The sequence below is a fragment of the Hippichthys cyanospilos genome, chromosome 16 (genome assembly GCF_059441005.1).
Source record: "Hippichthys cyanospilos isolate Australia breed blue-spotted pipefish chromosome 16, RoL_Hcya_1.0, whole genome shotgun sequence".
Classification (NCBI taxonomy): Eukaryota; Metazoa; Chordata; class Actinopteri; order Syngnathiformes; family Syngnathidae; genus Hippichthys; species Hippichthys cyanospilos.
Genome location: NC_142384.1, coordinates 14,030,035 through 14,044,150, shown reverse-complemented (window position 1 = coordinate 14,044,150; position 14,116 = coordinate 14,030,035). Strand labels below are relative to the sequence as shown.

The following is a 14,116-nucleotide window of genomic DNA, read 5'->3' as shown; positions in this document are numbered from 1 at the left end:
ACATTGAATTACTAATGTAACAGCAAAACAACACTCATTGTTTATAAATATAACAAATACATTTGGGAACTTCCTGCAGAATGCATACTGCCATGCAATCCATTTTTTTAAGCTGTGTAGAAAAAAAAAAACTGTTGACTCAGCAACACCTTAATTTTTTTTAAGCTGATACAAAGTACGTGCAATCCTAGATGTCACCTTATGTGTTTTTTAAAGTATAGTGATTTCTATAGAGACTTTACTGATTCATTCTTCATTACCCATTACCGCTCAATACAATGTTAGCCAAATTCTCATTTTGTGACTGCGTCGGTGTGTGCAGCGGCCGACTCTTTTGACCATAAGAGGTTTTTCGACATCATCGGCCTGAAGAACAAGTCGTGTGACGACGTGAAGAAAGTCTTCACGGTGCTGGACGCCGACAACAGTGGCTATATAGAGGAGGAGGAGCTCAAGTAAGAGAAACGTCAACAACGACGAAGAACATGCCGCAAAATTTAGACCAACAATGTAAACTATTCATCCTCTTGTTTTGTATGTGATCAGATTTGTCCTGAAGGGCTTTGCCAAAGATGGCAGGGACCTGACAGATAAGGAAACCAAAATATTTTTACATGCAGCCGACAAGGATGGAGATGGCAAGATTGGAATTGAAGGTAAACAACGTTAGGCAGCAAGTTTTATGAATTGATGGTTGTCACCGAGCCAAAGAAAAACATTTTGCCTCCAACACAATGGAACCTCGCGACGCAATCTGTTTTAGAGGCATCGGAGTTGTTTGGCTTTTCAAAACTTATGTAACAGAAATAGCAATGATATTTTCCAATGTTGTCAAAGCTGTCGTAAATGTTTGAAATGAATTCACACATCATCACAAAAGTTGAAAAAGACAATACAAAACACATTCTACCTTAATGATAAACAGAGATGTATAGAGTGTAGTTTCGATTTGCAAAACTTTAAAGGTTCTCCTATCGATGCAGTGGCATATTATGAGTACTTTTTGTCCTTTCTCTTATAGAGTTCACCGCCCTTGTGAAAGAATAGGCGCAAGTGAAGACTGACCCTAAAAGACCTCCTGACCACCATTACATCCGAACTCCATGACCCCATCCTTTTGACTGCACAATAAACCTTGAATACCGAACACACACGCATACACTGGCACAGGCACACACACACACACACGCAAGCACACACACGTAATGCCCCACAGCATTCATCCCATCTTATCCTTTTTCTCCAAACAATTCTTGTTTGTGCTTATGTATAGGAAATAAAATCATGCCTGCAGGACTAGACCTTGCTTTATAAAGCAAAGCAGATATGTGAAGAGATAATAAGCGAGATATCCTATTTTCCCTCTGTGCTTCATCCCCTTATTTATCATTTTAATTTTCTCAACGAATGCCCCGCCCCTCCCCCCCTCGCCCAATCAACATTCTATTCATCTGTCCACCCATCCACCCAGTAATGAGATGTATTATTGTCACGCCATAAGAAGAAAGCGGTTAAGCTGTGAATGAAAATAAATATGAATAAAACAAAGACGATGTGACTTTTCTGTTTGCCTGATCAGTGGATGCGATTTTAGCCCAGTGAAAAACAACATGACAGCAAGCTCATAAAGTATAAAGCCATGCACTTCAAAGAGTGCGAGAAGGGCACCACATAAAAACAAACCCATAATATTATCAAATGTACCAGAGGTGCTGGGCTAATTTAACAGAACCATACTTTGAAGCCATTAACACAATTGGATTCACACTGAGGTTCAATTTGGGTTAAGTATCCCCCACGGAACAGCCGAATAGGCAATGTGGGATCTTCTTTAGTAGGCCAATTTACTGCCTGAGCAAGTACACGGAGAGTCCGATCGTATAGAGGCGACCGGCACAGAAACTGTTTGATTCACGTTGTTGCATCACTGGAGGAAGAAAAGACAAAATGACACAACGTACAAATGTAAAAATGGCCAATTTAAACACCATTTATTGGTTAATAGTAACATTCAATTTATGGCATGACTAATTGATGCAGTGCAATTAGAATGTCATTATCACATTTCCAACTTTCAAATCATATTATGAGATATTTACGATGGCAAACGATGTCTCATTAACACTACGTACTAAGATTTGTTTTCCTATTCGTACTTGGTTGAGAATACACGTATCAGACTTCTGAACAAACATAAAGCAGGGCCATATTTCAATGGTAATGAAACAGAAAAAAAAACAACTACTTGGCATCAAGCGTAGAATATTTGTAATATCAGAAATTTGAAGTCTTCTTTTTTTGAACAGCATGAATAATACGATAAACACAAAACTCTCAAACTTGTAATTTATCCAAATTGGGGAAAGAAATGTTCATTGTGAAAAAAACGGTACTTTTCTTTTTCCCAAGATATAACGCTAAATCTTTTTGTTGGGGGCAGTAGAGCCGCCCCCTGCTGGCAATTAGGAATAATGCAGTTTTGGTGCAATGCATTGGTTCACATTTGCCTGAAAATCATAAAAACTAAAATAAAATACAATAAACCAACTTCAAGTAGTGTTCAAGGATTAAAAAATAGGAACTCAGGATACTGATCCATTCGAAATAAAATAGGATTCAAACATAAAAACTTGAACAGATTGTATATGAATGAATACAGAAAAAGTACAGTATTAACATGTGTACAATAAACAGAGTGGACAATCATCAACTGTAGTTTATAATTTTGTAAATTGAGTGGCATTAGCGATAAAGACGAGGCGCTGACCTGTCATTGGTGGCTGTGGGCTTCAATTTAACTGTTGCAAATGGATTTGTTCCCCTTAAGACAGAGGGGGAAAAGAAAGAGTTAAACTAGTAGAACTGAGGATATGTTACCTTATGCACAATTGCAATGCGATAAAACCGTTTTACTTGAAGATGAAGCAATATGATGCGTTGACAAAAATTATTTTAGGACTGAAATGAGGTATAGTGACATTGCAATCAGGTTCAACATTTTTGGATGATTAATTTCTCTTATGAAACATCCCGTAGGGTGGCGCCATTTTTTACTTACCTCGGGAAGAGTTCTGGTTTTGATGCATGTGGCTGGGTTTGCTGCAGGGAAAACCAAAACAGAAAAAAGGTCTGGATGAGTGACGAAATTTTCACTTGTACTCAAATATTGAATTTCGGTCAGCTTCAATCATTGACCACTCGATCGGCTCACTCGATCCTCCTGCACACTACTTGCACAAGGGTTGCACGCACAACTCACAAAGGCAAAACAAAATCATGATGCAAAAATGATGGATACTGCAAACCATGCACGTGTATCTAGAAAAAATTACTAAAATACAAACATGGTGCTGCAAAAACACAACAGAATGTGTTTGTGTTACTTATGGCACTTGTATAACACATTTTTGCAATGTTTTACTCCAACAAAAGTACAAATAATGGACATTATATTCAAAATGAGCAAACGTTACACACCCACACACACAAACTCTCTCACTCATACACTGTTAGCAGCTGGAGCTTCCACCCTGCATCCACCAGAAAGAGGGATGAGGTGACATGGAGAACAGCACCTTGTCACAGTGCCCCTGCTGGACAGAGGAATGCATTGCAACAAAAGGCTTTACTGCGCCTTTTACATCAAAATACATACAAAGAATATATAACTTGCTTTCATTTTTTGTTCAGCCTTGTTTTAGTTGGATAAATATTTCCAGTAAAACTCCTTGCAAGTCCATCAATTCAAAAAATGAATGTCAATGTGGTCTTCCTTTCAATCTATAAAAGCTGATATGGCTGAGGTGAAAATACTGTTAAATTTTATTTAATTGTAATAAATTAATTCATCATTTTGCAGAACTCTGCCTGCCATTTACAGTCCATTTCCAAAGTTGATTGGCTGCTCCATGGCGAACAACTTTAGTTTGTTCATATTTTCCTCGATGTTTCCATCAAATGTTTCTCCTTTTTGGTTTTGGCCAAACATTTTTATTTTGGAGCAGCCTTAAAAAAATACCTGCATTAAGACCATGTAAAGTATGATTTTGATTCATTCTAATATAAGGATTGTGTTTGTATTTGATTTTTTTTTTTTTTTTTAAACAGTGAAGCCAAAAGCCTTGTTGCATGGACTTGTAAAAAGAAAACAATGCAAAAATACTGCATGTGACAGCACAAATGCTGATTCACTCAAACTGATCAATGATGATGGATGGTGATACCTTTTTTTGCGGGTTAGAGTCAATCCTCTTGTCAGATGTGCCTGCTTGAACCTGAGAGGATTTGTTCAAAGATTGCGATAGCAGAGGTGGAGGCGGCGGAGGCGGCGTCTTTCTCCCAGACACGTCCGTGCGGCTGCTTACACTGCTGTTGCTTCTTCCCCAGGAAAAGGGACTACTGTAAAGACACGCAGGGTAACCAAAAACAATACTATTCTTCAATACTATTTAACCCTGGTGCACACATTTCGCTAATTATACACATTGCATTTTTTCAACAAAGAATTTGCTGTTTTCTGACATAGTTTGACCGCCGCTCACCATAAAAACGAGTTTGACACTCCTGCTGCAACAAATTTACTTTTAATTTTGATTTTACCTTTAAATTTACAATTGATACGGTGCTTTGCCATCCGTGTTTGAGTGAATACACTTTGGAACTACTGTAGAAGTGTCACAACTGACACGGCATTAAAAAGCCTTAAATTATGCTAATACCTGCAGAATCCCTGTTAAAATCTCATGTACACTTTCACGTGGTCCACAATGATACAACTTTGTTTAGATAAGTGCTCATTGTGGTGTTCCTCAAGGCACTGGGTCACCCAAATGTCTTAAATGGCTCATGTTATTACTCCAGCCCTGATTATTGGTCCAAAAACCCAATCGAGATGGCCTGGGGGAAAGTGGTACATTTAGTGTGTGTGTGCAAGGAAATCTAAAGTAAGCAGGGGTGTGACTACACTTTTTCAAATTTTTTTTAGGTCATGATCCATCAATTAGTACAATACGCGCTATCAACTATTGATGGACGGCACTAAAACGTGTTTATGGGCTTTCTCAAAGTAAGAACTTTTTTCAGCACATACTGATGCCTCTGATTATTCTCAAATTATTATCTCCAGTCACGTTTCTACTTGTAATGGATTGATAGGGACAGATCAAAGTTGGTACATCTGACACTCTCCAAGTGATTAAAAAAGGATTCCCATTTGACTGAGGCTAATGAGGCTGAAGTTCTCTGCAGACGAGGAGGACGTTACATGAATTCTAAATGGAAACCTTGCAATGAATGACAAAATCTTTTTTTTTTTAAATAAAGAACTGTACATTTTATTGTATTTTATTTTTCCAGCTTGTTTACCCCAAGTCAGCTTGCATGGGAAGGTCGTTCACTTCTTCAAGATAGGAGGCCGGGAACCATCCCTGACTGAAAATGAGAAAGAGCTCATTGTTAATGCCAATGGGCACATCGCAAAGTGACACTCACTCTGATTTGCTCTTAGCCAAGAAATGCAAGATAGAAGTTTTAAAATCCACCCAAAAGGTATTATCTGGTAAATTAAAGCAAAACTTTGCTTTTTACACTTTGTACGTGTCAGATGGCATGTGGGCAAATGTGAAATTTCTTTGATGTAACAGTCTCTGTAAATGTTTTTTTTCAAAACAATGACTCCAGACGTCGAAAGCGATCTCAAACACAAAAACTGTTAGCTACTTTTTACAATGTTTATACAGGTTACATGATAGTGTAAATCCGGAAAAAAAAACGATGCCAATCCTAATTTTATTGCATTTATACTTCACAATGCAAAAACAAAGCATTTTCCCTGCGTCATCCGTACCTCCTTGAAAACCAGGAAATAAAGAAGGGGCATTTTTGGATCTCATTCAATTGCATAGATGTCCCTAACACAGCAGCTGGCGAGCGTGTATACACATTTTCACGTAGAAAAGGACTTGACTGACCGTGATTTGTTGCCAGCTGCATGGCCGTACAACCAGCCGTTTTTCGGCTGCTGGACCAGCACAGTAATCATCTCTCCCCTGGCAAAGTGCAGCAAGGTTGGATTGGAGCCAACTGGCTGATGGGCCACGCGGGCCCTCATGGATCTTCCTGCACCCCCCACCGATTCAGCTGTTGAGCGATATATGCTTCCCTGGGGTGACGGGGCTGGAAAGATCAAGAATCAGGCTCACTGGTGATATTTGTTGAAGCACACTAACGAAAATTGATGTCTAATAATATCCCCTGATGTCAAATAATATCTACAGTGTCACACAAAACTTTGGAAACTCAATAGAATTATATTATTTAAAATATTCCTGAAGAGCAGATTTCTTTAGTAAAACTTATTTAGCCAATTCAAGCAGAAAAAACTTCATATTTGGCTAGACCTAATTTGAGGATTATTTATTATGTACTAATACAAACTTTGAAAATACATACAAACAAACAAAACCAGAGTTCAAATACAGTTACAAACCTTTATTTTTTTGGTGTAATTCTTATTTAAACTCACTTCCATCAAATATTGGTTTAATTTTTTTAATTACTAACTACAAATGCCAGCTGTCAAATCATATTCTCACCTCTTGATGGAATTTTACCAAGAGGAAGTTCTTCTCTGTTCTTCCAGTTTTCTTGTCTTATCTGTGCCTGCATAGTGAAAGAAATCAAATTATAGACATCATATTTTCCGGAAAATGCTCATTAGCCATAATATAAATGCTAAAGATAAGACAAATATATTGTTTTTATTCATTTTCTGCAAACGAAGGTTTGTTTGAAATAAAATTTGCCACTAGAGGGCACTAAAACTGCAAAAATAAACCAATCCAGTCCAATCTTCTTTCCTTGCTTGATTTCACGCGGGCACACAGTGAATCTGACTCATTTGATCTCTGCCATAAACTCACTGTGGTATCCAGGTTAGGTGGCCGTGCAACATCGGATCCTCTAGTTGCGTTTACCTCTTCTCCCCAGAAGTCAGCCTTCTGCTGTAGAGAAGCTCCGTTCTACCACACAACACACAAACCCAGCATGAGAACAGTGCTGTACACATTTGCATGAAGAACACAAATGTCCAAGGAGTTGACAGGTATAATTGCATGCCAAACATGACCTCACTAACCTGCGGATGAGAGTAATTAGCGCCGCTTATTGCCTTTGCCCTTTGAAGCGTGGGCAGCTTTTGGAGCAGATGATTCAACTTGGAGATGGTTTTATTTGAGTTGGCTACAAACTTTTTCGTTACAGGTTAGAATATTTAAAGGGGGATAGTGAGGGAGGGGACAATGATCTTTCAAATAGTGGGGGGTGTCATTATTTCAAGAGTTAAAAGCAAATGGGCATTTCACACATTATGACGACTACAAATGTGAAAATATGTAGTTAAAATAGACTTAGTTTCGTATAAGCTACCCTGACCCATAGAATCCGAGTTGTCAGTTTGACGGGTTGTGCAGGGATGAAAGAAAGAGGCGGAAGTCAAAAACAGGCCACCTTTCCTCCATCCTGCTAAAGACGCTGAATCGCTATCATCTGCTAATCCCCTGCTCTGTGGTTGACCCTCATTATAAAGAAAGCAAATATCTCCACAGAGACTAATAGTAGCTGACACAATCTTTTGCCATTATTGAGAATTCTCTTTTGAGCTTGTCCTGGTTATAGTCTTCCGGACAGTCGGTGTAATGAGTAACAAGATGAACCGAAGGCATTCTGCAGCAGCTGTCAATAACCTCATACAAGTGGTGAAATGGTGTATTCATTAATGCTATTCTGAAGGAAGACGTGTACCTTATTCATGAGGCGGGCGATGGACTGGATGAGGCCGCAGTGTTTCTCGGCCAGGAAACGGTATCTTCTCTCTTCCTCCTTTAGAGCCTCGCTATGGCTCTCCCGAAGGAACTGCAAATACTCGGCGCTATCCTGAGGATACACGTGGTTGACTGTCAAATCTGTATAGCTCGTACATAAAACATAAACAAGCAACATATTGCTTACATTATATATTTGGACCAGTTGCTTAAATCCAGGCTCAAATGCTAAGGCTACATTTTGAAGAATTTAACTGGAAGAATTTCTATCTTCTTTTTGCACCACTATAAGAGTCTTGAATTAAGTTTTCTTGGCAAGAAAACCTTTTTTTACCCCATTGGTATGTTTTTTTTGTTGTTGTTGTTGTTTCTTGCATTTGGTCGAGCACTTTTACAGTGTACCATGCAAGCTAATTTCCTTTAGTTCATCGAAAGAGTTTCCCATTATTGTTAGCATTAAGCTACGGGAGTTTGTATTTGTTCTTGCACTCTAAATGAGTAATATAGTAGTTTTAGTATTTTGTTTTTGCAGGTTCTAGTTTCAAACATTTGGATTTAATTAGATGTGGATTAGAAATTAGAAATGGTTGCATGTCGGCGGATAAACTTGTGTAAAACGACCAATATAGAATGAAAGGCGCTATGAAAGATGCGCCAACATTTTAACTACCTTTTTCACAAACATAGGAATGAAACGCATGAATAACTCAATTTTCATTTCATTTGTTTGACACGTGAGAACTCTTTTGCCACAGCCAGTAACATATGGGTTCCATGAACAATTCATGGGGCAATTTTACACTGTGCTTCAAGTAGGAGAGGCAAATAAACAGTTTAAAACAAACACACTCTGCGGCTTGTTTGAAGAATATATACTTTGTAATGACGGGCCATTTTTTAAGAAGGCGATAATATGCAACGTGTAAAAGAGTGCTGAGTAAATTCCAAACCTGGTTGACTCCACGCCTTTGCTGTCTATCCACATATGGTGCCTGACTGTGGACACTTCTCTCATATTGATTTCTGCTGCCCTGTCAGACAGAGTTGCGTTCAGGCACTCAAAATTGTGTGACAGTGACTTTTCCCATGCATTCCATATGCGTTTTTATTTCCCGAGATGTTCCTTCACAGGTTTCACTCACAGATATGTACTCTTGGTCCAGTCTATTATTATTATCCATCTCCTGAAGAATGTCCTCAGTGAACCAGCGGAACTTAGATGATAGACACATACAGTACACAGTCAATGTTAACAGGCAATAAAATCCTAATGTTTTTTAAACTGACGCATTTTGTGAACGAGATGAGGAATTATCTTACTTACCACCCCCTCAAGCTCCAAGGTGAGTTTCTTTTGACTCTCGGCAATTTGAATCAGAACATCTCCTTGAAAATAATGACAGCACGTAATATAAAATCAGCGACATTCACGTTTATGTATTATGAAGTCATTTGTCACCAACATACTGCCAACAGGCACCAAATAAAACACAAACTCCACACAAATGATCCAAGAGTACATCGCCAGTGATGGGGCATTGTGATTTCCTAGGAATGTTGAAGCAGATACCACTTGAATATTGATATATTGCACATTTCTAAGTTAATCATGTTATCAATAATTGTACGATATGACTTTTTTACAGTATTTTGCGAAAAGATGGTCTCAAATAACTGGTGAATTAAGATATTAAATTATGTAAAGTAATTGATTACTTTAGGTTGGTAAAAGTACAAAGTAATTGATTACATTAGGACCGAACTGATTTACTACATTAGGTACTACAAGTACTTATGTAATTGACTACTTTAGGTACTAAAATACTATGTGATCAATTACTTTAAGTGCTTAAGTACTAAATGTATTCATGACTTATAATTAGTACTACAGTAATCGATTACTCTTGGTGCAAGTACTAAAGTATAAAATGACTCTAGTAAGTACTACAGTAATCAATTGGTTTAGTATCCAAAGTAATTAATTATGTCAGGACTTCAATACCCAGTAAAGAACAAAGTCATTTATTATGTTAACTTATAAAGTAATTGGTAAATTTAGTACTTTGTTACCTAAAGTAATTGATTACCCTAGTACTTAAACTTATATATTACAATCTTAGCTTAGCTAGTCCTTTACAAAAAAATAGAAAATAGATAGAACTAAGTACCTGGGATTGAATGTCTGGACTCTTAAAATTTTTGAAAACACAACAAGTGATTGAATGATTTGAAAGTAAAATGAAAAATTTTGCATTTTCAGAATTGCGTATCAAATTGATAGATGCATGAATTAATATCAAGAGGTTCTCACTATCACAAAGACTGTTGTCCCCTACATACAGTATGTTTTATTCACTCAAAGATGTCAAAGCGCTGCCTCACTGTATTAAGACATGTAAGACATTTCCTACATTGCTTTCTTAAAGTCACAATTAAAGCAGAAAACAAACTAATCTCATTATTATTTGTTTAAATCTCAGTTACACAAGTTCCTGTTTTAAATATATGGACGCGTGTTAAGCGAGTGAAGCGCAACCAGGGACCGCCCATCATTATCTATTATACATGTTCTCCAGCTATCATCTGATACCTCTTGATAAATGATAAACGCTTTTGCTTGTTGACTTTTGTTGTCATGGATACACACGGGACAACAAGTGTAACTGTACATGCATTGCAGATGAAACCCTTGGAATAGTCTACTGCAGTAGAAGGTGGAGAGTCATTTGAAAAAAGTGACTGGTAAAAAATTGGCTTGTGATCTAAGCTACCTGGTCACTAAAACATACTGTACAAAATCATCAATGAATTAAAATGCTCACATTCTGCATGCTTTCACTTACCTATGGAACGCGAGGACATTGTGTGGAAGGCCTGCTCGCCAATCTGTGAAAGTGCAGTGAAGTAAGCCTCACTTTTTACAGCCAGAGCTGAAAAAACATGTGTGAAATGACCATTACAAGTAATGACATCGGTTGAAAAGTAAACAAGTTTTACTACGCTAATTAAATAAAAAAAAATAATCAATTAAAAATCTTAGTTATCCCAGCCTCAAAAGCAAGTACCGCATTGGTACAATAAACACCAGAGGGAATTTTCACTATAAGTGCTGTTTCCCTCCTCAAAATGGGCATGCAGAGATTTTTTTTTTTTTTTTTTTTTAGTCAAAGGTCAGTCACAGCACAAGCCAGGGTCCACAGAGAGATTCCACAGGATCAGTGACAACTCATTGCGCATCACTCAGGTGATACCATAAGACCAGATAAGATACCACGAAAGACATACATTCTCAATTGGGGGAAATATGTCTACAGTGGCTTGCTTTTTGCTGTTATAATTTTAACCAGTAGTAGGCAGTCATGTACAAAACGTGTCCAGTCTGCTTATCATGAAGAAGAAAAAGGAGGCGATGAACAACAGCAATAAAAGTTAAAGTTGAAGCATCCTCTGTAAGGAACTTCAAGGTCACGATTGTATGTGTAACGATGCATGATATGTATGTGTAAACTAAAATGGTAGTTAGTGTTTGTTGACCTTAAACGGTAAGCGCTAGTTTGCTAATTATAAGCTTGATAGCTAACTGGTCAGCACAGGCACTGTGGACTTTTTATATTCACTCTAAATAGATTGTAAACATGTTTTTCCTCTTTAGTACAAGAAAAAGAGTTTGAATGTTGATACTGCAGTAGTGTAATAACTTCAGACGCCTTGGATACAGGCCTGCGATAGCAAACACAAGAGCACTACAAATTCCCAACAAACATGGACTTTGGAAGGAGGTTTCAGGAAGCAGATGGCTGACGTTACAGTTTGTTTAGTTTACGGCGCTAATAAACAAAGGCGTGTGAGGAGCACACACAAGGAGACACGGGAAGTGACAAATTCAAATTCTCCCCTTCACCCTTTTACCTTGAAAAGCTCGGACATAGCTGTTTCCCAGCGACACCAGTTTTTGCAGGCCGGGGTTGAAATCATCCATCAAGCTCTATATAAGAACAAAATAAAGCACAGGAAACACTGACATCTCAATTACTCAGTTAGAAAGATTTGTATTGTCACATCTACTGTACACTTAAATGTATTTTTTTCTCACCCATGTAACGCAGTTCTTATATTTTGTTCATATAAAAAACTACTAAACAAAAGAATTTGTTTCTTACCGAGTAAATCCCCAATGTTGATCGATGTAGCTGCTCACTGTTGACTGCAGACATGTTGATATCCACCCTGGTGTACCCGTCAACGAAATCCTGTGACAGCATCCAAGTCTTAACTCATCCAGGCCGCGGAGTCGAATGTATTGGAGGAAAGAACCGCAGGAGGCTGCTCAGGTTGTTGTTAATAGACTCAGCCGCGACTTGAATACCGTGCAGTAAATAATTAAACGCGGCCCAGCCATAAAACGCAACGGCATATCCTGTAAACCATGACTTAGTGTTTGCCATAATGTGTGCTGAATTAAACATTAGGATATATTCATGTTTGTTCATTTATAAAAACAAAATATGATATGTATGGTAACATTTGCACTATTTTCAAATAAACAAAATCATGACTCTGAAACACTGTCTGCTCCCTGTGTCCAAAACACATCAACACGGTACACCATAAACATTTGCAGTAAGACATTGTAGGAAAGCTTAAATTGCTTGAAAGTGACAGAGGATACTTAAAAATATTTGGTAGTGCTATCAAGATATTAAAATGGAGAAATTTATCAAATAAAGTCTGTAATGATCTGGTTATTCTCATTTTAATCTCGCCTAAAAAATGAGATTTTTACTTCAATGCATTTAACTTTAAATGCATTGTATTATTGGGGTGGATCAAAAGATTGATATGACAAAAAAAATGGTTTCAGTCATTTATTTCCTTAAGATATGTAGTTTATCTTCTGTTGTATTTGAGACAAGTCCTGAGTACGGGCTGCAACCTTTAGTTTTGATGATTAAGAGGAATGGTGCTGTTTCAGCTGAAAATGTTGTGATCAGACCCAATTTCTGGATATCTGGACACCCCTAGTTAGCGTCTTTGCGGCTGCAGTCATAACTTGCTGCTTTGCATTGATGTGGTAGGCTAAACATGAGCGAAAAAACTTTTTACAAAGAATAGATATTCTACCTTTATCAAAGGTGCCATTGGGATGCATTGTTGACATTCATCAAAGTGACAACCCTCACATGCTTTTTCATTTTCACGTCTTCCTTCTGCTTCTTAATTTGTCCTCCAACCCACAACAGGAGCCTATCAGGTTATGCCAAATACAATGAGACCTAAGGGTGTAATTGCCTTTTATTTTCCAACCCCAACAACTCAAGTGCAAGGAGCCGATCCACAAAAGCGGAGCTAATCAGCATAGAGAATACATAAAATTAGAGATTACACATCCGATTAACAATTAAAAAATATATATATATAACTATGACTGTAATGAATTGATAGAAATTAATCTGCTAATGTGACGTCCCTAAAATTTGTTATTGACTTCAACCCAGAACCTCTCAACTGTGAGGCAGATGTGCTAACCACTTTTCCACCGTGCTAGTAACGATTTATTGCTTTTATTAATCTAGCTTTAGCGCACCCAGGTTTGCCGCAGAAATGAGGGAAAATGCATTTTTGGCCCAGTTACAAAAATAAAACAGAAATATTGTTGTGTTGTAGTTGGCCTTTAAAACTAACAAAATAAAAAGAGAATACTTTTATACGCCTGTTAAAGTCTGAGTTTAAAAGGTGTGGGTAAGGTGTGTTGAAGATTTAATTTAAAAAAAAAAAATGTTGCCTTTCTCCATATTATTACACTGCAAAGACCTGCATCTCTGTCAGCTCATTATAATATATCTGCATTCATGCAACACTGTGCTGATGAGTATTGATGGGTTCAACTCAAGAGAGGAAATGAGGAAAGAAAATGTGGAAGCTTTGATTACTGAATTCATTATTTATAGTTTAATAAATTACAGACCTTGGTTGTCAGACTGAGATGGCGCTATTGGCTTGTACACTAGGTGGCATTAAAAACCAACTGGATACATGAGAAGAATTTTAAGCAGCATTGTTATAATAACTGCCGTTGAAATACTTCCTCTGCCAAAACAGAATAACCATGAACGATCACGACAGATTGAACATATGGCAAAATCACAGAAAAGATTAGAAATGTAAGAGTGGGGAAATGCTGCATGAGTTGTGTGCATAAGAAAAAAGATCATTTCCACATATAAACAAACAAAAATGAACATAAAATGTGATAATCCAAGACACGTATACAAACGTTGTTCCGGATGAACAGAAAG

The 14,116-nt window shown here is 37.5% G+C and overlaps 2 protein-coding genes across 4 annotated transcripts in view; one reads left to right on the top strand and one right to left on the bottom strand.

Annotated features, from left to right (window-relative positions):
* The window catches only part of pvalb6 (parvalbumin 6), a 32,019-nt gene extending 30,471 nt beyond the window's left edge, over window positions 1–1,548 (top strand). For both annotated transcript variants that reach the window (XM_088436333.1, XM_088436331.1), the window contains 3 exons: window positions 323–455; window positions 547–656; window positions 1,022–1,548. In XM_088436333.1, coding sequence (XP_088292459.1) covers window positions 323–455; window positions 547–656; window positions 1,022–1,047 — 269 coding nt within the window. In that variant the 3' untranslated portion in view covers window positions 1,048–1,548. The remainder of the gene's footprint in view (window positions 1–322; window positions 456–546; window positions 657–1,021) is intronic.
* Window positions 1,549–1,980: 432 nt separating this feature from the next.
* baiap2l2a (BAR/IMD domain containing adaptor protein 2 like 2a) lies at window positions 1,981–12,167 on the bottom strand. Of its 2 annotated transcripts, none has more exons than XM_088437306.1 (14): window positions 11,981–12,167; window positions 11,730–11,805; window positions 10,664–10,750; window positions 9,145–9,206; window positions 8,963–9,034; window positions 8,771–8,851; window positions 7,801–7,932; window positions 6,921–7,019; window positions 6,594–6,660; window positions 5,970–6,174; window positions 5,365–5,430; window positions 4,224–4,398; window positions 3,059–3,099; window positions 1,981–2,821 (listed from the first exon to the last, which is right to left on the bottom strand). In XM_088437306.1, the coding sequence occupies exons 1-14, from the start codon at window positions 12,080–12,082 to the stop codon at window positions 2,743–2,745; spliced, it is 1,344 nt and encodes a 447-aa protein (XP_088293432.1). In that variant the 5' UTR covers window positions 12,083–12,167; the 3' UTR covers window positions 1,981–2,742. The 2 variants fall into 2 exon arrangements, with proteins under 2 accessions (XP_088293432.1, XP_088293433.1); XM_088437307.1 differs by having other exon boundaries at window positions 4,224–4,395.
* Between the last annotated feature and the right edge of the window lie 1,949 nt (window positions 12,168–14,116).